Raw genomic sequence first — 25763 nt, 5'->3', positions numbered from 1 at the left:
TTTGCATTAACGCCAAATGTATCGATTTATTTATTTTGCTTTGGCCATTCGACCCAGGTGGAGTGCAGGATTCCTTCACTACGTAACCTGCCACCCCTGATTATGTAACACTGCAGCGATGCAAAGCTGCTGATGTGACAGCTCTGCGCACGTCCACGAGCACTGAGCTCACGCGGGACAGCTCAACATATAGTCTAATCAATCACATTGATTTCAATCATCAATGCAATCATCGGCGCGTCAGATTGGTTTTCCATTTGTGGTCCCCCTACCCCCCACACCCATTCCCATGCTTGGCTAACTTGCTTTTCATCCATTGTGCTTCCAGAATCGCAACAATCAATGTACACCTCATGAGTGTGAGGTTAAACGAGAAAAGATGCAGGGGTGGGGAGACAAACAAGGTGACACCACGTGATCTCGCCAGCTGTTGCTGCATGCTGCTGGGAGGAAGAAGAGGATCAACGCACACGCGTGCGCACGAGGAACTGATGTTAGGCTGCTTCTCACGCCGTCTTTCGATTCAACACTAGATGATACAGACGAACTGGGATCAACAAGGCGGCGACCGTGAGGCGACCGTGGGGCGTACGGAGAGACAGGAATGACCAAATTGAAACGCCGCCTCGACCGTGTCTCGACGGCACAAGCGAGAGGATCGCTTCGCTGTTAGAGACGCCACCACATCCGTTCGTTTGTTTACCTCCACACGGAGAGATGTCCTTCACAAATGGGATGCATGCGCAGGGCTGATCGTTGCCATGGATACCAACACGCGAAAATTCACTGTGAAGAGGTGGTTTTCCATCTACCTGAAGAACAAGGCCGCCCGAAATAAGAACTCGACGGGATTCTGTCAACTGGAGGTGGGTCACGTTTTGATGCGTCAGGTGCAAAAATTCGCGAGGGAGAATAAAGGTCCGTATGGCACAAAGTGTGGGATTTGAAGCTGAAATGTCACAAGCCTAGTCGATTAGGTCGTCTTTTATTTGCCTTATATACTGTTAAGAACATGTGTTTCAAATCCCAATTTCTGTGCATGATAGGATCCAATTTTAAATTTGACAAAAAAAAATTGTCCCGTTTGTGGTATTTCACTGACTAAATATTTGAAGACAATATGAACAAAATGTAACCTGCATTATATTTGGCACATCAAAATAACATTGTTAAAAATCACAAAACGTTTTTGCACTTGATATGTTGTTTAAAGTTTGGATGACATAGGAAGTCAAGGGCTTTAAAATAGTCATTGCATGGCTGGATATTCAAGAACTTCTGTTAAGCAGCCTGGGAGTGCTGCAATACCTCACGTTTGTCCTTTGGTTTGTTGTGGGATAGCGTGAGGTCACCACTTGCTGCAGTGTCACCAAAGTCATTGTCCGTTCGGGGTCTAGGACGCCTCAGCAGAAGGCCACTGCTTTGAGAGAGGCAGGCCTGTTGGAAATGTAATCGGACAGATGAGAAAACAAGGGGACAGTCCGCTTGATAGATAAATGGAACAAGACAGATTGATTCGGTGGATGCCACAGCAAGGGATGTCTATTTATAGCCAAAACAGACCAGGACAGGACAGGGTGGCAGCATGCTGTTTAGCAGCTCACTTTGTATTTCCGGATATTAATAGATGAAACAAAATTGTGCCGGAATGTAATACAGTACAAACAAAGCTATTGTTTCAAAAAGACAGAACCATGAAGCAGAACAGAATATATATATATATATATATATATATATATATATATATATATATATATATATATATATATATATACTCAAAATCTGGTGATGTTTGAGTTAATTTACAAAGCATTGTTATTCCTTCAATTTGAGCAATGTCTATCTGTAACTGGTCAATCTCAGTTCCAATACAAAGATGTCCATGATGAGATTCAAGTAAAGTATGAAAAGGCATTGTTTTTAGCCAAAATCGTGTCAACAAAACTCAGTACAGTGCAGGCTGGCACATGATCATATGCTTTACTAAGCAGAATGTATCGACTGGTAAAAGGTCTTTCGCCTGTTGCTTGACTGCCAGTGTCCATTTGAGGTCAATGGCATTGATGTAGTAATGTCAGCTTTCTCCTGCTGATGAAATATATAAATATACGTACTGTACATGTCGTATTTTATAGGGTCAACGGAATGTTGCTGGTTTCTTACACAAGGGCTTCAAGGTACTTTTGTTTTTAGTTGTATTAAGTTCATCCTGTATACTTGATATCTAATTTAAAACAGATTCTTATCTTACAGACAGTGTATTGTTCAAATATCTGACATGTTTCGGCGACACTCTGATGAAGGCGGAAGTAGACGCCGAAACACGTCAGGTATTTGAACACCGACAATACACTGTCTGTAAGATAAGAATCTGTTTTAAATTACTTTTGTTTTTATTCTTCATTTAAAGATATCCTGCCCTGCATCAGCCGGGACACACTTCTTAATCAAAGATCCCCTGAGCTTATCTGAAGTTTTTATCTTATCAACACATGTATGAAAAGTCAATGATTCTCCTCGGGAACTTGCACAATGTTGTGGGAAATGTTCCCAATGCTCAAAGTGGGGTATGTAAAATGCATGGTTGAATTATTTTCAGTCTGAAGAGCACGAGAGCTCTGACCTTCAAGCATATTTGGAATAAACTCAAACAGAAATTAAACTCATGATGTCACAAACATTCTTCTGGATGACAAACTCCAAACGTTTGTTCTTTGTTGTTCCAGTTTTCAGGGTTCTCAAGAGTCCTGAAAGTTCATAAAATTTTTTAACCAATTTACCCATAAGAACACAGATACATTCATTTAAAAAAAAATCAAAATAAAATCAAAACAGAGTATCAAATAGGTGCAAACAGAGTATATCATTAACAATAATATTATTATATACAGCAGAAGTAAAAATAATTAAAGCGGCAAGAAACATGAATTAATTTATCTGTGTTCATATGAACATGCTCGGCGTAAATGGGTTAAAACAATTTTAAAAAGTATGTTCTTAATTTTCAGGGAAAGCTTCTAAAATGAATACAAATCCTTCAACATAAACCGTGGTGTGAAATCAGAAAACCTTTATTCGTCCCACAATGGGGAAATTAGCAAAATGTAATTTCTGAGTTAATTTCATTTGTGTTTATCATTTTCCAGACCCTTCTAAAAACAGTTTTGTCAACTACATGCCTTCCTGGTTCCTGCTCTGCTTTTCCAATCATCCCCAATCAGCTCCAATGATGATCCCGTTGTCATTTAGGGTAATTTCAGGCCAATTTGACATACAATATGTCAAATAAAAGGTTAGCTGATTGCCCCGGAATAAATTAAGATGTGCCCTTCCCAAAGTCCTCAACGGCCCATAAATAAAAAGCAAGTGGAAGAGTGAGAACACAAGTTTCACCTGGAACGTAGTGTCCCGAAATTTTGTCCAAATACTATAACAAAAATGTTGTAAGACTTTTTTTATTCTCCAGGATGACAGCATTCTCCAGGAGATTGACATCAGCCACCATGTAAAAGAAGGTTTTGAGAAAGCAGACCCCTCTCAGTTCCAGCTACTCAAGGTGCTTGGACAGGGATCCTATGGAAAGGTACACCTTGAAAATGTAGCTTATAAGCAGATATAAAGATTGTACACTTTACGCTATCATTTAAATCCCAATCCATGAGCGGCGGACAGATGTTGACTCCCATCTGCGTGCTTTTCCACTTCCATGGCTGATTCACTATGCTGCAACTTAGAAGCAAGAAGCAACAGCCTGGATATTATTACAAGTGTTACATTAATACAACATTCTCGGAAGGTTACTAAATAAGCGCTGAGGCTTAGCCGAGTGTCGCCAAAATCACATGCTCTCATCAAGCATGAATGACAACACTGATTGATATGAACTCGATCATTTACAGGTGTTTCTGGTGAGGAAGATCAGAGGTGTGGACAGAGGGCAACTGTATGCAATGAAAGTCCTGAAGAAAGCCACATTGAAAGGTGGGGTTGCAAATTATTTCTTCAGACCCCAAAAAAAGGGATTTTCAATAATTTCGCCGCAGATACATTAAATACAGTAAAGTCTCGTTATATCGATATCGGATATATCGATAGTCCCGGTTATATCGATACTATTTCTATGCACGCACGGAGAAAATTACATGCAAACAGGGTCGGATATATCGATAGTCCCGGTTATCTCGATATTTTTTCGGACTCCCTTGAATATCGATATAACGAGACTTTACTGTATGTGCAAAGAATGACAAAAAAAGATAATTTGAGCACAGCAGTAGCAAATTTTTTGGACAATGCCTCATTCGAAAGTTTGTCCCCGCTGCGCTTGATGTTGAGTTGGTGTGCTTATCCACAAAACAGAGGCACTTTCGTTACCCTGCTATAAATCCAGTGCCACATATTATTTCGTCTCACACTGAGGGACCAATTTGTGCACCTGTGAATGTCAAGAGCGCTGATGTCAAAGTCAAGGCCAAGGGGCCAAATCTTTTTATTTGGCCCACAAAAGCAAATTAAGCATGTCAAGTTCCATGATGCTTGCTAAAATCGGAACAAAAATGTAATTAATCAATTTGTTTTGCGCTTTGTATGTAATATGTGGAGGGGATTAAACATACAATGCGACCCTTGGCAAAAAAAATGAGTCTGACACCCTTGGTCAAGAGCATTCAACACACACTTTTTTAAATTATTAATTCAAATATGGATTAATGTTACTCTTCTTTGTGGTATGTCAAATTTCCATGACATTTTCACTCTACATTTTAAGATGCCTATGAGCAATTTAAACATGAGATAAAAAATAAATATGACATACAATAATGAAAATATCCAGCATAGTTTTGGCAACTTGTTACAGCCTTCCCACTCCGGGTTCACTTAAAATGACAACTATTCATTGAATGATTCGGTCTCCATGCTTTGTCTGAACTCGGCGTGCCCTACAGTCAAGAGGATTTGAGCAAACGAGGTTAGTTCGTACCTTCATTCAGATAAACGTCTATTGAATGAGATTATTGACAATGAGGACTCAGTGTTATTGTGAATGAATGAGACTGAGTTGTCTTGCGTTGACTCGTCTTTGCACTCAGTTATTACTTAATCCTCTTAAATTGCACCCCATTGAATGTAAGTGGTTTTGTCTTGAGATGGATGCGATGAGGTAATGTCACAATCGTGATCATTTATTGCACAGTGCGGGGTGGCTGTAATTTGTATTTTTTTTTTGTAATTCTCATTAAGTTAATATCATTTTATCCTGAAATAGACATTTAGTCGAGATTTACCACAAGAATGTTAATATTAAATCTATTTCTATCGCCCTCCAAGTCCGAGATCGTGTGCGATCCAAAATGGAAAGGGACATTTTGGCAGAGGTCAACCACCCATTTATTGTGAAATTACACTACGGTAAGTCTGGATGAATTCACTGACCCAATTTATCAAATAGATATGTGTTTTGTTATTACTTAAGTTCTTTAACAATTTTACCATGCTGGAACATACTCACTTTTTCACTGTAGGGTTAAATGTTGTTCTTCTTGGTTCTGCTCTCCATTTGTATAGTCTAAATATTAAATCAGCAGAAAGCGAGGTGATATACAAAAAAATGAATATTTATTATCAGGCAGCAAGAGGATGTTCTTCAGGGCAGAAGCTAGGCCAAGGGACAGAGAAGCAATAGCGAGAAAGAGTGCGAGAGCTCGTCTCAGACATTTATAAACAACAGGAGTGATTTCACTTTGGAAAGGTCCTATCATCTGCTAGATACAATCATGAATATTCATTATTAGACTGAAACATGACAGGTAGATTTCTACAGTAACTAAGTACAAGCTGAGTACACGTATACTAATTAACATATACAAATAACTTAACTACATACATATATGGACTTACTAATTGATAAGAATAAGTAGAAATGAAATAACAGGATGTTTTTAGCATGTGTATCAACTAGTTCTAACATTCACCTTTTCAACTCTAAATACAGTACCTGCTCAGAAAGACGCAGTGATTATCCTAAAGCCCTAATGCAGTTGTTAAGCCCCAATGTGTCATATCGCGGTGTGTATTTATGTGTGTGTCTGTATGTGTGTGTGTGTGTGTGTGTGTGTGTGTGTGTGTGTGTGTGTGTGTGTGTGTGTGTGTGTGTGTGTGTGTGTGTGTGTGTGTGTGTGTGTGTGTGTGTGCGTGTGTGTGTGTGTGTGTGTCCAGCCTTCCAGACAGAAGGGAAGCTTTATCTAATCCTCGACTTTCTCAGAGGGGGGGACCTTTTCACACGTCTGTCAAAAGAGGTTAGTTTGATATTTTTCAGCTATAAACAACGTCAAGCCCATTTTGTTTATCATTTGTGTTGAACGCCAATATAAAGAAAGCGTAGTGTACTCTGTCCCTTCATGCATCACTGCAATTGCCATTTTTTATCTGACAATGTTTTTTTTTCTTCCAGGTGATGTTCACCGAAGAGGATGTCAAATTTTACCTTGCAGAATTGGCTTTGGCCTTGGACCACTTACACAGTTTGGGAATCATCTACAGGGACCTCAAACCTGAAAAGTATGGTTATTTGATTGAACGCTGGCGTGTGTAGCTGCCGCTGCTCACCCACAGAAAAGCCTATCCTGTGACTGTAAAGTGACCTTGAGAGTTTTAAAAGGCTCTTATAAATGAAATGTATAATTATTAGTATTATTATCATTTGTCAGCAAGAAAACATTACAACCTGTCTTGAAACATGCTTTTTTTTAATGAAACACATGATGAGATTGACTGATTATCTGACGAGAAACAAACCCAGTTGTTTTATGAAAAATTGCCTTGTTACAGGTTCGGAGAGATCGCAGCAGAGAAATGACCACAAATAACGACTGTATATATATAAAAATATGTAGTTATTGATAAAACACACAGCAATTTACAGCATTTCCCGATCATGAGTAATTACGCTAGACCAGGCATGGGCAAACTACGGCCCGTTAGGCTTTTCAATCCGGCCCGCCGAACTTGCCCAAATTATAGTACAAACAGTGTCTAAAACTCATGACAAAAAGCTAGCGAACAACAGGGCAGATAACTGAAAAGTTGCCTGCCCCATTTTTCCCAACTTGAAGCAAAGTGAGACCAATCCCATTAAGAAACATTGTCACAAAGTATAAAGGTTTTTTTTAAATCAAGAATGCACCAACTACAAATGCTACCTTGCTTAATTTACGGCAAATGCGCATGGCTGTAAATTTTGCTACAGTAGTCGATTGTCATTGTGGTGCACAATGCAACGTTTGCATTGATTCCTACGAGCCACTAAGCCCCTTTCATAAGTCTCACGTACACTTTACAGTCACGGTTTAATGTAAATTTACGTTTTGTAGCGTCACATATGTTGTTAGCTTCTTTTGAATCTTTCTTCTAGTTTGAGGTTCTGTGCATCTATTTTGGAAAATGACATGCAATTGCACGACTTTGTAACGCTTGCGAAAGTCCGGAAGAAAGAAGCAGGCTTCTGATTGGCTGCCGAGCCGAGTATGCAAATTTCAACTGCAGGTAGTCTATGTTTGTGTGCTCGGCGACGGTACACGTGTTTTGTTAGCGCGTGAAGGCGAGAGCGTCAGTGAGGAGTTTGTTGAGCGCGCGGTCAGGACAAACCATCTATGATTTGGCGGAATTTAACACAAGTAGGTATTATTGAGCTTGAATATTTCGTTGTGTAATAATATGTTTTGAATGTTGAAAGTGATTCCATTTTTCAATAAATGTTGATTTCTTTGCCCCTTCGATGGAAACTTAAAAACAGACGCAATCTTGATAAATCACAGTGCATATGTTATTTTAATCTATTTCCATTTCCTCCTCCAAGTATCTGCGAAATAGTTTGTAAATGCCATATCTTGCATATTCCTTGAGAAAAATTTATTAACTGATCAGGGATATTTTTCACATTTGAAAGACAGTTAATAAATTGGGTTGTAGTGTTTTTACTGTGCTATGAGGTTTGTACATACTACATTTAAAGGACAACCGGCACCATTTTTTGTTTTTGTTTCCCACTGACATCAGAAAAACGTTTTATAGCATCTAAAATACCCAAATCAGGCAGGCTGATATTTTTAGTTAAATGAAAAACACCAATAAAAATGACTTCAAAATGAATCCGGAAATGGCCAGTTTCAGAAGGTTGCTCGAGAATCAAAACAATGGCTTCAGATTCGGAGAAGATGTTTTCTTGTTCTTGTTCTTCTGAAGAGGAAAGCATAAATGTTTGCAATTGATTCTAGGAGTCCTCCCATATCAATTCGAGCCGTCAATGACAGCAATGTAGCACCCAGAAAAAGCAGAAGATTGCGCCCAAGCTCCGTTGGAAATGGGCTGATTTGTCAGCTGGGAATTTGTGTCAGCGAATATCAAATAGTTGTCTTGGTGCAACACACAACGATTCACCATGGCGTTATTTATGTGTTTTCCTTCTAATTTCGCCATCAACACGGATTAACACGAAGTTTTCAGACTAAACAAAGTACCCAAAATGCATTGTATGTCGCTTTCTCGGTCAGGGCGGTCCAAACGTGACGTCACATGGGGATCGTCATCAACTCGAAAACAAGACTTCATATATTCAGCGCAAGTCTTAAAACGTAAACTATAGCTATATGCTGTGGAATCTTTGTAAAATACGCTCAGTCGAAGTCATTTGAAGTGATTTTATAAATTATGGACATAACTTGTTCGGAGTATTTCCGGCCCAAACACTCCCTCCAAATGCTCCTGGCCCGGCCCCTCTGTCAAATTTTAGAACCCAATGCGGCCCGCGAGTCAAAAAGTTTGCCCACCCCTGCGCTAGACACAAACTGTCACCTCTATGCCCCCACTCCAACATCACGGTTAAGATCCAGAATAGTATACCTTACCGTTGACAGAGGGCGGAGAGCCGGCAAATACACCCCAATACAGTAATCTGGACTGGAAAACCCAAAGCTGGACACTCGTGCACAGTTCACAGCAGACTCTAACCAATATTGAGGAAATCCCCATCTTATAGACCCACTCTTTGCTAAGACAGGTGGCCAGCCTGTCCACGCAGGAGATAAGTCATTCCTCCTCCTTTTTCCTCAGCCCCGGACTAACGAGCAATTTTTGGCAGGCACACAAAGATGTGTGAGAACCTGCAATTTCCAAAACCAAAACAAATTTGGTCAGTGTGACGGATTGTGCCAGTGTATCCGACCCAGGTGTTTCGACTCAGAAAAACAAAAAGGCGAATACAAAACAGTCAATGTGAAAAGCGAATACAAAACAATCAGTATACCCAGGTGTTTCGACTCAAATACAAAATAATCACTGTGAGAAGCAAAAAAAGCGAATACAAAACAATCCATGTGAAAAGCAAAAAATTAAACTATATATAAATCAGCTCAGGACACCAATAACCAGTTTTTCTTCCTTCACCAGTGCTCCCACTGATTACAAATGATACCTTCAGTTTATTGTTGAGTTGTGACTTCAACCATTCTATTTCATTAACTCATTTACTGCCATTCCCAAATTTATTCGGGAATTGAAAAGCATGATATGGAGCGCCATTCCTGAATTTTATCAGGTTTAGTTTTTTCTTGTGGGGGGTGCCGATAAAGCACTGGTCAAACCTCTGGCAATGTTTTTATTTCTCACAAGGGGGCAGAATTTTCCCTTTTGACAGTCGCCCCATTTCAAGCTCAGATAACTCCAGGTCTATATAACTTATGAATTAACTCTTTCTTTCTGATGAAAGAAGAGAGTCTAAGGCAGTGGTTCTTAATCTTGTTGGAGGCACCAAACCCCATCAGGTTCATATGCTCTTTCACCGAACCCTTCTTCCAATGACTGTGCCTACTAACTGCAGTCCAGACTGAGGGATGGACCTCTGTAGTGGAGGATCTACCGAATCCCTGAAACCGACTCATCAAACCCCTCGGGTTCCATCAAACCCCGATTAAGAACAACTGTTCTAAGGTTTAATACTCTGCATTGAATGTTTATGTAGTCCTACAACTCAATATTCTGTGGGTTCTGGAATTGGAGTGAAAATGACAAAAACCCTGGCACTGGAGTGGACACATTTTTGTACATCGTCTGGCAGTGAATGAGTTAACGCCTTTGCCGATCTGCCCTGACGTGATTTTTTTTTTGAGGGGGGAAAAAGAATTACAAACAGTTGTACTGTACTTAAAACAAAATAGCGCTGACTTCATTGATTAATCTACTTAGACTCAATTTCATTAGTCTGGTACAAAAAATATGTGGCCACTTATTTTTCAGCCGAGTCACATTAAATTTTGTCTCACTCTCTTCAAGACGTAATTAATTTAAATTGAAATTAATTTGTCATTTCATTAATCAACTATGATGCCCATTTGTATAGTGCACTAGTTTCAGCGATTAAACATTGTTTTACATTTTCCTTGGCAAAGCTCTGTATTATTTGGTGCTTCAGTCCTTTCTTTAATTATTCTGACAATTTTGGTCTTTCTCGACAGCATTCTTCTGGATGAAGAAGGACACATAAAGATAACTGGTATGAACAACCAAGTGTTCCTACCTTGACTTTGTTTTCCCTCCCATCATTCTGAATATGAACCATTTCTCTGTCAACAGATTTCGGTTTGAGTAAGGAAGCCATTGACCATGACAAAAGAGCCTATTCCTTCTGTGGAACCATCGAGTATATGGCTCCAGAGGTGGTTAACAGGAGGGGCCACGCACAAAGTGCAGATTGGTGGTCCTTTGGGGTACTAATGGTAAAACGTTGAATACTTCATTTGCTGTTTTTTTTTCCTGCCGGAAAATATGCTGAAATTCCATAGCTGTCATCATGGCGTTAGCCTTTTTTTCGTCAGTCAATGGCTTAGTTAACGGCACTGAGAAATGTCAGCCACATCAGGGTACCGGTGTTATCACTGTGTAATGAAACGAAAAACATTGGACAACTGTGAACTATACCAGCTTGTAAAATGAAATGGAGTGAATATGTGCATGTCTTACATGAAATATAGATTGCAGGATAAGAGATGAATTAGTATTTCAATCATTGAAATGAGCTCATACCAAGTACAATTTGTTCTAATGACTCTTTCTTGTCCGTATTGCAGTTTGAGATGCTGACAGGATCGTTGCCATTTCAAGGAAAAGACCGTAAAGAAACAATGGCCCTTATTTTAAAGTAAGAATAAGAAAGGATACATTTTCATTAGGGATGGGGATAAATTATTTGACTTAGTAATTGTTCATGAACCATGTCTGATAACAGAAATAGAAAACTGAAGCAGACTCTTCCTTTGGCTGCAAAAGAAACGCAACCCAGTGCTGTTGATTGTATTAAATGGGTGACCTGAAGAACAGAACAGTACTTAATCTATGAAAAATTTAACTCTATCCATGAAGATCTCTGCCTTGGAATCTCCAATGGCCAGCAATTCCCTGCCCTGCTATTGAAACAAGAGCAGATTTTGAGATTTTTGATTTTTCTATCCCAAATGACATGACCGTACATATCTTTTTTTTTTTGACAAGATTGTGTGATATTTTCCTCAAGATTAAATGTCAATTCCTAAGTGACCTTATTGAAAGTGAATTATGATTACAATATTGTTTTTTGAGCTAGTTTTTGTGTTTTTTTTCTTTTGTATACAAATGACCAACGGTAAACTAACTACCATGCCTGCATTTTTTTTCTGTCTTTGAAGGGCCAAGTTGGGGATGCCGCAGTTCCTTAGTCCTGAGGTACAAAGTTTATTAAGAGCCCTCTTCAAAAGGAACCCTGCTAATCGTCTAGGTATTGAAATCATTAAGACCTCATGATCAATCCTTCCTGATGTATAGCATCACTGTGGCCAATTCAATTTCCCTTTACGTGGTGCAATTATATATTGTACAATTATTGTCCTATCCAGCGCAGTAACACTTTTGACTTTGAAGACAGACCTATGAGTTGAATTAAGATGACATAAACAGCGGGAGGGCTGTGTTCTAATACAGCGGTAAAAGTAGTTTTACTCTCTTTGTGACTGCTTTATTACCTGTATATGATAGTTGTCCATGTTAAGTGCTTTGTTACAGCTATATAAATCCATGTGTATATATGTATGAATGGATGTAAAAGTAATAATTTTCAATAGAGTACTCGTGATGCCATTTTTTAAAAATATAATATAATCATATCCTTACTTGATTCTGTGATTCGCAGGTGCAGGACCAGATGGAGTGGGCGAAATAAAAAGTCATTGTTTCTTTGCATCCATCAACTGGAATGTGAGCACAGAGACATTTAAATGCCAAGACATGCAAACGTGAAATTTTATGATTCGATTCGATGAGGAACTTTGAGCAGCTCTGCATAATAAATGATGACTTCTCTTTTTTACGGGCGGGTGGACGGAGGGACAGACGGATGGACGGGCGGGCGGACGGACGGACAGAGAGACAAACAGACAGAGAGAGAGACAGAGAGACGGACGGACGGACAGATAGATCACATTATAGTATATAGTTTGCTTTCCTAGATTGTTAAATTTCTGGGTCAAATGTGCTTTGAAGTAAATCATTTTACACTGAAAACACTAACAATGAATCAGAATCAGAATCAGAATCAGAATACCTTTATTCGTCCCGCAATGGGGAAATTTGCAGTCCACAGCAGCAATTGAAGAGGGATGGGGTTGGGGTGGGAGTGAAAGGATAGAAAACAAGATATTCTAAGCATAACAAAATAAAAATACAGTACAGAAGAAGTACAGTATATGGAGTCTCAGTTTATTTTAATAAACTTTTTTTTATGGTGGTTGTTCAGTTTGGTTTTCTTTTTGTGTTTTCAGAAGTTATACAGGAAGGAAATTAGGCCACCGTTCAAACCAACAGTCGGAAGACCGGAGGACACGTTTCACTTTGACCCGGAGTTCACGTCCAGACCGCCTACCGGTAGCCACAAGACACACACGTCAACATACACGTACCTGCGTTCTAAAACAAATGACATAAAGAATCAAGTTGTCTTGTTGTGTATGTGGATGTGGATGTGTTTGCCAATCTAGACTCTCCTGGCATCCCGCCCAGTGCCAACACACACCAACTGTTCCGTGGCTTCAGTTTTGTTGCTACTAATCAAAGTCAGGAACCAAGCGTGGCCGATGTTCTCCCTTCCCGCCCGGAAGGGAACACCATTAATCCTCTTGCACAGGTACACATTTGCAACACCAGAGCACTCTCACTCGATGAGACAAATTCAAATGATTTCACATGTGTGTCTGTAGCATCTTCGTGGCGATGTGGCCTTCAGTGATCTTTATGAACTGAAGGAGGAAGTTGGCCAGATGGCCAACATGGTGTACAGGAGATGTCTTCATCGAGTGACTGCTGTTGAATATTCAGTGAAGGTAAACTTACAAAGGGACCTCGCTGTCTCTCTGTTTCTATCTCTCTGTTTCTGTCTCTCTGTCCCTGTCCCCCTGTCCCTCTGTCCCTCTCTCTCTCTCTCTCTTTCTCTCTCTCTCTCTCTCTCTCTCTCTCTCTCTCTCTCTCTCTCTCTCTCTCTCTCTCTCTCTCTCTCTCTCTCTCTCTCTCTCTCTCTCTCGCTTTCTCTCACTCTCACTGTCACTCTCTTTGTCTCTCTCTCTTTCTCTGGTTCTATGTCTCTCCCCCACTGCCTACTTTGTTTGCACTTAGAAAATGTGACACGGAACCGGAAGTGATCCATGACAAAACATTTTATTAGGCATAAATATGATATTCACATAGAAACGTTAAACACCATTACAAAATAATAAGACTAAATGAATAACATTGTCGTTGTCACTGCAACCAATGATTCAATATTGGCACCAGTTACAACAAAGTTGAATTGAAAGTACCGTCCATGTCAAGGTGGGACTCCCATTATAAACCCAACCAAAAGAACTGTATTTTAAATAGCTTGTTTTCATTGCTTCTTTTTCTATATTTAAGTAAATTGTGTATGTATTTTGGGGACAAGCTGATCGGTCATTCTGATTTGCAGCTTATTGACAGAGGAAGGAAAGATCCATCTGAAGAGATTGAGATTCTTTTAAGATATGGACAGCATCCGAACATCAATACGTTAAAGGACGTAAGTGAGATGTTGTTTAATGATGAAAACAAGCTGAATCCACACAATCGATGATTCACATTTGGAGTTTTCTTTCGTTCTGTAATTATATGCGCATGTGCTCCGTCATTAGGTGTTTGATGACGGCCAATGCGTATACCTAGTTCAGAATTTGTTGAGAGGAGGTGAGCTACTCGACAGAGTGTTGACCGTGCCAAATTTCATCGAGAAAGATGCATCTGACATTATCTGCACACTGACTAAGACTGTGGAATATTTACATTCCCAAGGGGTAAGATTAATGCAACAGCTATTTCTTTAGCTCATACAAGAGAATGGAATTGTGTCACAAGATATGTTTTAAATCACTATTGAAATAAATAAAACATCGTGAAAATATAAGCTATGCCTTTTTCAGGTTGTGCATCGGGACTTGAAACCCAGCAACATTTGCTACTGTGATGACAGAGGACTTCCAGAATGCATCAGGATATGCGATTTTGGTTTTGCCAAACAACTGAGAGCTGAAAATGGCTTATTGATGACGCCATGTTACACAGCAACATTCATGGCACCAGAGGTCAAATTAAAGCTACAATAATTATAGATGAATAAATGAATTGCCAAACATATTGGTTCACCTGCCTTGACTTATACATGAAGGCACTACTAAGGCTTGTGGAAGGCTTTCCTAGAAAAGCTGAATCTGCTTTGGCTGCAAAGGATGAACCGTTGTCATACTAAACCCGATGAATTACGAATGGGATCTGTCAATCTGTCTCAACCAGTCAATCCCGCCCACCTCTGCCAGTCAATCACAGCTCAGGCCCTGATGATGACTCCTTGTGTGCTTTCACGAGTGTATGTAGAACCCAAGCACAGTACACCATCTCATTGGAAACAACTTCTAAAAAAACAGTGACAAGTCCAGTCATAAATGGCTGACATAGAGTTCACTGCAAAATCCAGATACAATCCAAATAAAGAGTAGTTAATGATCAGGAAGGATTTTTGTCATGCTCCATGAGAGAAAGGAAGCAGAACAGGGAAACAAACTTGCATTTTATTGTCATGATTTATAAATCACAGCCACGGGGACGGGATAATGTGCGAATACAGAATTCATGGCCGAAAGGTTTGAGGGAATTTCTGGTAGAAGTCCCACAATAGAGATGACTGATTGGCAGTGATGGCTCTGCTGGACTGGCTATGACGGACTGTAAGAGGAAGTCACGTCCACAATCCGAGTTAAAGCGCATGTGCCCCTCTATTGAATTCAGGCTAGTATTGTGATTTCTTCTAGCTAAAAAAATGTTGATTTATTCATTTTGAGTAATTTAATATATTTAAAGGACAACCGACAACTCTGGACTTTGTAAAATCACTTCAAATGATTTCTACTGAGCAGATTTGACAAAGATTCCACCACATATAGCTATATTTTACGTTTTAAGACTCGCACGGAATATTCAGGAAGTCTTGTTTTCGAGTTGATGACGATGCCCTAAGTGACGTCACGGAGGGAACGCCCGTGACCGAGAAAGCGACACACAATGCATTTTGGGTACATTTTTCGTCTGAAAACACCGTGTTGATCGCGAAATTAGAAGGAAAACTACATAAATAATGTAATTGTGAATCGTTGTGTGTCGCAGCCAATTGCGGTAACACGCATAAAGAAGGTGTAAGTTTATACAAATTCCCATTGGACAAATCAGCCCATTTCCAACGGAGCTTGTGCGCGACATTGGAGTCAAGACGGCTCGAATTGATATGGAAGGACTTCTTTAATCGATTGCAAACATTTATGCTTTCCTCTTCAGAATTATTTGAATCATATTCATAACTGGATGAGTAACAAGAAAGCATCTTCTCCGAATCTGAACTCTCTGAAGTCATTTTTTTTTTTATTCGGGAGCAAGGCAGAGTGTGACCAATAGTGTCGTCACGAACAAGGGGACGGACTTTATGAATCTGCCCAGTTCCAAGCTCAATTCTGGACACTTAAATTCATTTTATTGGTGTTTTGCATTTGACTAAAAATATCAGCCTGCGTTTTTTGGGTCTTTTAGATGCTATAAAACGTTTTTTTCTGATGCCAGTTAGGAAACAAAAAATGGTGTTGGTTGTCCTTTAAGATGTGTATTTGAAAGTGTGAACCTGGGATGTTAAATGGATGATGGACATTGTTTGGACATACTCTTTCCTTTTTGTGCATGTGAAGGTTCTAAAGAAGCAAGGTTATGATGCTGCATGCGATATTTGGAGCTTGGGAATCTTGTTGTACACCATGATTGCTGGGTAAGCTTCCAAGTTTGTTTTGCTCTATGATCATTTGTCTCCAAATATTTTGAATGTCTCTCCTGAATCACACTCTTCCTTTTACTTTTAAGTTTTAGTCCTTTTGCCAGCAGTCCCGAAGACTCGGCAGAAGAAATTCTTGCTCAAATTGGTTGTGGTAAATTCATCATTAGTGGAGGCAACTGGGAGTTGGTGTCAGATGCCGCCAAGGTTCGATACACTTCTGTGCTATTGAATTAATGTTGATAAATACTTCTTGTATTTGGTGGTTTACTCTGGTATGACAGTGCATCAATGTGTATGTGTTCAACAGGACATTGTAACCAAGATGCTCCATGTGGACCCCCATCAGCGCCTGACTGCCCCCCAGGTATTTGTAGTGGCGAGCCGTGCTTTTTACACCTAGGCCATGACTAGTGCTACATCTGAATCAATCCAACCCTTAATAACTATTTTTTGATGATACAACGTTTACTGCAGCTACAGCTGGGTCTGTGACTCATAAAAAGTGTGGGGTGATTTACTACAAGTCCATTAGAGTGTACGCTTAGCTAGGAAGTAAGGAAAAAATATTGAGAAATGTTTTTCAGTGCGAGCCACACATACACACGCACACACACGCACACCCACGCACACACACAAACACACACAAAAAAAAATATGTTGATTTATTCATTTTGAGTAATTTAATATATTTAAAGGACAACCGACAACTCTGGATATATATATATATATATATATATATATATATATATATATATATATATATATATATATATATATATATATATATATATATATATATATATATATATATATATATATATATATATATATATATATACGTGCGGTGAGGTTCATGGCTGGTGAGGCACTGACGTCATCATAGTCAGATTTACAAACATATGAACTCTACAGAGTAGTTTATTCACCATTTGATTGGCAACAGTTAACGTATTTTGTTTAAAATTTCATGTCAGCATTCTTTATATATACAAACTGTAGCATAGAAAAAAAAAATTAAAAAAACGTTTTTATCGTGTTACCTTTACTTGTAAATGAAGTCCATGCACCGCTCCTTCTGAAGAAAGGCATCAATAACTTCTTTGTAGAAGCCTTCCTTATCTTTCTTCAGTTTTAAAAGTCTCTCTGTCTCAACGGAGATCACTGCCAGTGAAGAAAGTCGTCCTTGATCAGTCCTGTTCCGACTGTATGTTTTCAGTGCTGAGAATGACAATCTCGTCTACTTCTACAGCAACAAATGGGGCTGCACCGATCTCCTTTTGAATGTCATTTCTAATGACATCACCAACTGCTTCAATTAAATCGTTCTGTATTCTGTTTCACAGGCTAGAAAATACAGTGGATGTCCCAAAATGACTCGCTAGCCTGTCATCTTTCTGAGCAAAAGCATGTAATAGTTCAACATAGTTGCCACGATGAGCAGAGCCCTTACTTTCATCATTTCCACGAAATACCAGCTGTTGTTTGGCAAGGAAGCAGGTGGCATTGATGAGATCTTTTAAAATCTCCCGGTTCTCCTTTACCTTAGCATTGTGGATGCTGATGTTTAATCTTCGCTCATTTTTGATGAGGCTCCGTTGTAAATTTTTCAGGTCGCAATATCCCATTTGAGTCCAGACATTGTCACAAGTTGAGAACAGAAGGCAGGTAAAGCAGAAAAGGCGGTTTCTTGCTGGACATCCACACAGCCAGCCTTTTCGTGTGTACCAGTCCGCCTGAAAAGAGCGAGTATTGTGTCCCGTTGTCTGAAGCAAACCTTTTAGCTCCGGTGTTGGTTTTCCTTTAATTATTACCTCCTGCTTCGATTGAAAGTCCAGTTTAGAAAATTCTTTCAATTTAGATATGTAATCCTCCATTCTGAAAGTGAGGCCAAGCAACACGAAAAAATGACTGCAGGGTTGCACTTTACTTGCTAACTGTTTACTGTAGCTTTCTGTCTCTAATTCTATTATTCTGCAGACGTGGAGTCGGAAGTATCTCTGAAATCACAAGCGCCCCTTGTCATGAGGCGGGAGAACTGTTTGCCTCACCTACGCACAGCGTTTTGATAAAAAGAAAACAAAATAAACACTGTAGTACAGTTTTTATAATGTACAATGACTCTACATTATATACACCAGCTAAACTGTAGAAATTTAGTTCATATACTAAACGTGTTTGAACGCTTTCATAGCGATATGCAGAAGGACAGCAATGCGGTCTCACTGCAGAGCAAGCCAGCACAGTAAGCATAGTGATTGCGCAATCCATGGTGAGGATCAGCCGGCTGGTGCCTCACTGCTCGTCTCTACTTAGTATTTGAACGGTAAATGTGAAAATTCAGCGATTTTGAAAAAAATCCTAAAACGGTGAAGTTAAATGGACAAGAACTTTAAAGTACAAATCACTAAATACATATAACGGTTTAATTTATTTTTTCATTTGATATTTCCATGACAGCTTTCCATGATGACAGGTGAGGCACAGCCTCACCTGCCTCCACTGACTGCACGTCACTGATATATATATATATATATATATATATATATATATATATATATATATATATATATATATATATATATATATATATATATATATACAGTAAAGTCTCGTTATATCGATATTCAAGGGAGTCCGAAAAAATATCGATATAACCGGTACTATCGATATATCCGACCCTGTTTGCATGTAATTTTCCCCGTGCGTGCATAGAAATAGTATCGATATAACCGGGACTATCGATATATCCGATATCGATATAACGAGACTTTACTGTATATGTATGTGTGTGTGTGTGTGTGTGTGTGTGTGTGTGTGTGTGTGTGTGTGTGTGTGTGTGTGTGTGTGTGTGGGGCCTCGGTTTACGAACACCTTGCCTTACGAAATCTGTTTACGAACGTAAAAAATATAATTTAATATAAATAAAACCTTAGGTCAGGGGTCAGCCATAAAAGTGAAATATTTAGAAATATTTTTCAGTGAGAGCCACACACACATGCGCGCACACAGACGCACACACACACACGCACACACGGCCACTTTTCAACAAAATGTTAGAATGTATTATTTATAATAACTTTGTGATAGTACTCACGTTAACATGAATGCTATTCCGTTCCTCGTGATTGGTAAAAATCCAGCCAAACGATCGGGTCTATAGGCGAAGTTACTGCTAGCTAGCCTGCACACGGTTGATAAGCTTAGACACTTGCTATCTGCAATATACTGCACGCAGAAGTATATTAATGCTAATGTTAACATGGGGCTTGTTAAAATGTTACTGACATTCGATTGTTTCATCGATGGAACTGTTTCATTGAAAATTAGAATCAGAACCTTTTCTCTCCTCAAAGCCGACTCCTCCCGATGCATTCAAGCTGAAGTGTACTCGTCGGGCCCATTTAAAGGGCCGTTTACCTATTTCAACATGACGGCCAGTATCATCCAATAAAAATTGCGCTCTCCGCCAACCTAGGTCAGTGGCATCCAATCAAAATTGCGCTTTCCACCAACTGCAGCCCCAACAGGAAATGAACGACGAAAAAACAAGAATATGTATTTAGTTTTATCGGCGAGCCACATGCAATCATCATAAGAGCCATATGTGGCTCGCGAGCCGTAGGTTCCCGACCCCTGCCTTAGATTAAGCACTACTTTTCGGGATACAGTAATAGAGTAATAGTAATCTTCGGCGGAAGAACACCAAATCACACGACCGAACAGCGCCCCAGCCGGCCTACCTTTCCACACCCCATTATCTGAATGCAAACGAGAAAGATCGTCAACGATACTTTTGCTGTTATTGTGACAGATTAAAAAGTACCTTATTTAGTTTTTTGGTTACATTCGCATAGTTACATTGGTTTACAAATTATATGTATCTAAAATGTTTATTTAAACAAGGAAGGCCTGCTTTCTTTAGTGTTTCGTGTCGGACCGATTTAAATTGTTGGACAGGAAGTTGTGCGCATACGTTTTGCATACGAAGTAAACCACGATTGACGTACACCACCGCTTGTCTTGTGTTTTTTTTCCTGAATCCCACAACACAGTATTTCCCTTACCATAGTGGAGAGCGCAAAATTTTGGAGGCACCGCTGGGATATTTTGGTTCGAGTGTTGTCTACCAGCCGTGGGTAGAAGCCGTGGGTTGTTGCTGACCACATATCGAGCGCCTCCAAGGATTTTTTTACAGATACTTTTGCTGTTATGGTCTTTTTCGGCCTGTGGTGGGGCCCACCACAGGCTCGTGTTCAGCCGAAGAAGACAACAAAAAAATTACAGTCGAGGAGAAGAAGGAGATCATTAAGAAACACGAACGAGGTGTGCTAAGTCCATTTCAATGTGTATCATTGTGTTCAGCTGATAGAAAAGGCTTGACATGATGTTCCCCTTCGATCCTTGAAAACAGCATGGAAGAATTTGTGTCCCGCATGCATCCTTGAGAGGGACTTTGAAGGATTTGATCCTCATGACTCTGTTGTTTTGGACGACATGGTTTCCATTGGACAGAACATGGGACTCGAAGTGGATGCAGATGACATCGAGGAGCTTGTTTCTGACCATAATGAGGTCCTCAACACAGATGATTTGATGTATCTTCAAGAGAACAAGCAGAAGCAAGCCAGAAAGCAACAGGTCTCAATTAAGAGCCATCAACGACCATCACAAATGTAAATAAAGTGACTTTATTATAGAGTGCAGTGTATTTATTTCATTACAATACAATAGTGCATTTATTATAGATAGAATAAGGTATATTGTGTGTAGTTTTAAGGCTTATTTAGTTGAAGATTTTATTTTATGTAGAAATGGGAACGGATTATTCTCATTTTAATGGTTTCCTATGGGAAATTAATTTTTGGGATACACACTTTTTGGCCTTACACACTGTCTGGGAACCAATTATATTCGTAAGCCAAGGCCCCACTGTGTGTGTGTATATGTGTGTATATATATATATATATATATATATATATATATATATATATATATATATATATATATATATATATATATATATATATATATATATATATATATATATATATATATATATATCCTTTCGGCTTTTCCCTTGACGGGGTCGCCACAGCAAATCAGTGTCCTCCATCTTTAGAGGTTTGATCTGCATGCTTGTTTTGGCCAAGCTTTTACGTCTGATGCCCTTCCTGACACAACCCTCTGTATATATATATATATATATATATATACGTGCTAGCTTGATTGCACACGGCTCACTAGCTTCCATACTTGCTTTCTGCTGTCTCTCGCAGAAGTATATTGATTATAATGTTATCACGGGGCTTGTCAAAGTGCCACTGACATTCGACTGTTTCATCAATGTTATTGTTTCATTGCAAATTAGAATCAGAACCCATAATCTCCATAAAGGTGAATCCACTCCTCATTTTTTTTCACTCGTCAGGCTTATTTAAAAGGGGCGTTTACCTGTTTCGACATGAACGGCTACCTAGGTCAGTGTCATCAAATCAAAATTGCTCTTTGAAAATAGACGGCCGCCTTAGGTCAGTATCATCCAATCAAAATTGCACTTTCAGCCCAACCGAGTCCAGTCTGATCCAATCAAAATTGCGCTTTCCGCCAACTGCAGCCCAAACAGGAAACGAACAGCGAAAAAGCGAGAGTATGTATTTAGTTTTATTGGCGAGTCAGATGCAATCATCAAAAGAGCCATATATGCATGGTTCGCGAGCCATAGATTACCGACCCCTGGGTTAAAGCAACAGTTTGATCAACACATTTGATGTGACGGCCCGCAGAACTGATTATGAAGGTATCCCGATAGATTTCTTACCCTAACCTAGTAACAAGTAATGCTTAAATATGAAAACACAGACCTGGAAGCAGCACAAGAGGGGAAAAGCAATGAAAGGAAGCTGAAAGACAATTTGGAATTATTTAACAAGAATTCATGCACAAAATATAATTCACATCTGTCTGTGATACAGATATTTTTAGGCCAGGAGAGGACGCTTTGCACGCTTTGCATGCTTTGAGGATCCGCCACTGATTGTGACTGAATAGGATTGTCATATTGTACAAGAAGTAAAAGTATTGAGAATCTTCTTCTTCTTTTCCTTTCGGCTTTTCCCTTCAAGGGGTCGCCACAGCAAATCAGTGTCCTCCATCTTTAAAGGCTTGATCCGCATGTTTGTTTTGGCCAAGCTTTTACGTCGGATGCCCTCCCTGACACAACCCTCTCTATTTATCCGGGCGTGGGACTGGCACAAGAACACTTATGTCCCTTTATGGCTACAGAACAAGCAACTCGCTCAGTAAAAGGCCCCAAACACAAAATGGTCATCGGCACAGCAACATTCAAAAATGCAAAAACTATACTCACCATTTGATGACAATGCTCTGTCTGATCTTATACACCTCTATAATGATTGACAACTTATCACATGTGTTTAGCATTTAAAGGACAACCGACACCATTTTTATGTTTCCTAATTGACACCAGAAAAACATTTTATAGCATCAAACATACCCAAGACACGCAGGCTGATATTTTAGTCAAATGCAAAACACAAATGAATACTTCAGATTTTCTCTTCCCATGACATACGCGCGCATCTTTGTTGATGTATATGCATGTAAGGCCTTGGCATTACCATACGACATGTTTTTGTTCTTTTAAGGTCCTTCGGCATCCCTGGATTGTGGGGAGAGATCAGCTCTCTGATAGAGTCCTCGCAAGACAAGATATGCTCACTGTCAAGGTAAGCCTTATTTTATGTGCTCTCCTACATCTTAATAGCCAAGTTGTTTTGGAGGACTGGGTCAGGCTGCGATTTAATGATAATACACCATTCGTTTGGATCATAAATGTGTAAAGCTAAGTGTAATTTCAGTGATTCATTAGCTATAAACCTCATTGGACGTCACTGCCAAGTTACACAATCACAAAGTCCTCTAGGTGGTGGTGTTTACCACATACGTATTAACCTTTTTTTTTCGTTTAAAAAGTGTTTTCTTCATGTCCATCAGGGAGCGCTGTCTGCCACCTACTCGGCGCTGAGGCGCTGTACTCCTGCACCGCTCTTAGAACCTGTGAAGTCCTCCAGTTTGGCCCAGCGGAGGGAGATGAAGAAAGTTGGGAGTCCAGTCATAAATTCCGAACTTAAAGAAAAGGGATAGATGAAGCAGACGAATCTGTTTTGTAAGAAGAAAAAAGTAATATTTCACACTTGCCTCTGGAATAGGTGACAGAAAATTCTGGTTCCAAATGCTAAAGTTGCAGTGGCCTTTGTCAGATGCGGCGTTTTGCTCTAAGTTAACCTGCCCCCCTTCAAAAAAAGGACACATACTGGACTCTCCCTAAAATGCAAATGCCCAAAATAATGAGATCCACTGTGCTGCATTGCAATGTACTGAGAGCTCTTTCTAATATTGGGGATACTTTCCAATTCCTATAAGGTGGATGAAGAAATGATGCATCTGTACCTTTTACGGGTCCAGTGAAAGCAATAACAGTTTCTATTATATTTTCTCAAACTTAAAACCAACTGACAGTGACTGTACGGTTGACGAATCTACTCATAGTTTTAAAAACATTTCCTAGGACATTTCTTCAATGTGAAAGTGTGTTTGTTTCGTCTTCTCTGGCTCAGTATTAAAACTGGTGAGATGCAGCTTATTCGTCATAATCATGTACAGCACACCGTAGAAAAAAATGACTAAAAGTACTCTGCTTTTTCCATCCTTATTGAATCGATCAAATCCACACATTTCTTATTTATATGTATATAACTGTGTTATGAACGGTGTTAACCACACCGATGCAGTCACAACAAGCTCACACCGTTTAATTGTATCTGCCAGTTTATCGTTGACCTCCCGAGCTACAGGATCCTTCCAGTACCAAACAAAAGATTTCCAACTATTCACTAATGTCTTATGGACCAATTAGCTGTGAAAATATTCCATAATTCAATCTGTGTCATGTTCCCTTATGACAAATGTTATTTGGTTTACACATGGTAGTTAATATATCTCGACAGCAAACACCACACCCCTAGCGAAGCTTTTTAGAACGAATAACCCTGGAATTATTGTGTGTGGAATTTGCTACCACTGCCATTGAGGCTTCAGTTTGCTTGCAACTTTGAAACAATTGCCTCAGCAATTGTGTAAATAATGCGCTGTATTCAGGCAATCACAAATGCCAAGTAAAATTGAAGCAGTTTTTGAAAATGAAGCCCGCTTTTGCTGCACAATGTCGCAATGGGAAAGTAGTTCAACAGCCATGCAATAATATTCACTTTATGTGTAACAGGTCATAATAGTCGCAATGAAGCAACGCTGGTTTCTTCGCATCACTTTCACTATACACCCACATGACAAGTTATTAGGTTCTTCAGCACAATCTAATGAGATCTTAGAGGTCATATTACCTCTGTCAATAATAAACAAAAATACCTATTAGTTATCATAAAATAATTATTTGGACATTACCGGTATGTTGATTATTTCTAAACAACAATGGTGAAAAACAGCCATGCATTAAAATTATATCTATTGCAGTATGCATGTAGCGACAGAGCTCTTGGATTGGATGTTGTTCGATTGCACCAGTGTACCACATGTACCTAAATTTAGTGTTTCATCTGAGTAAATACGTTTATACTGCACAGTTGAGTCAGGTAATATAAAGCTGGTTATGACTGCATTTTATTGATCAAGACATGTTTGAGCTGTGAAGATGGTGTTGTTTATTTATGTAAACAGCATCTGGTGTTGTACTAAATCACCTGGTTAAGGTTTAGTCGTGTATAATGTAATGTATAACAAGGAGCAAGGTTGGTGGCTGTAACTAGTCTGTGCGCAGACTGTACATTCTGTATTGTATCATTCATCCATTTAAGGGTGCAGATACCGTATATACCTGGCTAATCATCAAAATGATTGGTTAATATGCCAAAGTTTTACAAATAAAAGCTAAGATGACACAGTGTTATTTTTCCTCTCTGTGAGCTTTTATGTGGACTTGTGGGTTTGCATGGTAAGTGTAACAAATGTTTTAAAAGTGGACATGAATTGTTGAAATTCAACATATCATTCTGCAATGTCATGTCGAGTGTCAAAAAGTACCACGACATGAAAAAATATACCAGTAGTCAACATTTTTCTGAATCAGAAAACCTTTAATCGTCCCACAATGGGGAAATTTGCAGACCACAGCAGCTATTTGAAAGGGGGTGGGGGTGAAAGGATAATAAAAACAAGATATTCTACACATAGTAAAAACTGTAGCGGGTCCAGTGATGAGCTCGTTCAGCGGTCGCAGGTGGGTGACGACGAGTCTCTCCAGCGTATTCATCAGGTGAAACGTCAGCGCCAC

The 25763-nt window shown here is 39.4% G+C and overlaps 1 protein-coding gene across 2 annotated transcripts; it reads left to right on the top strand.

The window, feature by feature from the left end:
* Positions 1-248: 248 nt before the first annotated feature.
* Positions 249-25370, top strand: LOC148900750 (ribosomal protein S6 kinase alpha-2-like). 2 transcript variants are annotated; one of them, XM_088992694.1, is made up of 23 exons: positions 249-866; positions 2136-2177; positions 3467-3583; positions 3900-3981; positions 5329-5409; positions 6217-6296; positions 6452-6558; positions 10509-10546; positions 10627-10769; positions 11121-11191; positions 11715-11803; positions 12215-12279; positions 12843-12945; positions 13059-13204; positions 13278-13400; positions 14021-14110; positions 14223-14381; positions 14508-14669; positions 16314-16390; positions 16483-16600; positions 16704-16760; positions 23062-23142; positions 23411-25370. In XM_088992694.1, the coding sequence occupies exons 1-23, from the start codon at positions 762-764 to the stop codon at positions 23558-23560; spliced, it is 2286 nt and encodes a 761-aa protein (XP_088848820.1). In that variant the 5' UTR covers positions 249-761; the 3' UTR covers positions 23561-25370. The 2 variants fall into 2 exon arrangements, with proteins under 2 accessions (XP_088848820.1, XP_088848821.1); XM_088992695.1 differs by lacking the exon at positions 2136-2177.
* The last annotated feature ends 393 nt before the right edge of the window (positions 25371-25763 follow it).

This window comes from Hippocampus bargibanti, linkage group LG03 (genome assembly GCF_051943395.1).
Source record: "Hippocampus bargibanti isolate YZ-2025 linkage group LG03, ASM5194339v1, whole genome shotgun sequence".
Classification (NCBI taxonomy): Eukaryota; Metazoa; Chordata; class Actinopteri; order Syngnathiformes; family Syngnathidae; genus Hippocampus; species Hippocampus bargibanti.
Note: the sequence above shows the minus strand (reverse complement) of the source record. Positions and strands in the feature narration are given on the sequence as shown.

Excerpts from the sequence above, each read along its gene's own strand:
- LOC148900750 (XM_088992694.1), top strand. The coding sequence starts at position 762 with ATGGATACCAACACGCGAAAATTCACTGTGAAGAGGTGGTTTTCCATC. Across the intron at positions 5,410-6,216 it reads TATTGTGAAATTACACTACG|CCTTCCAGACAGAAGGGAAG; the intron begins GTAAGTCTGGAT and ends GTGTGTGTCCAG. Across the intron at positions 14,382-14,507 it reads AATATTTACATTCCCAAGGG|GTTGTGCATCGGGACTTGAA; the intron begins GTAAGATTAATG and ends TGCCTTTTTCAG.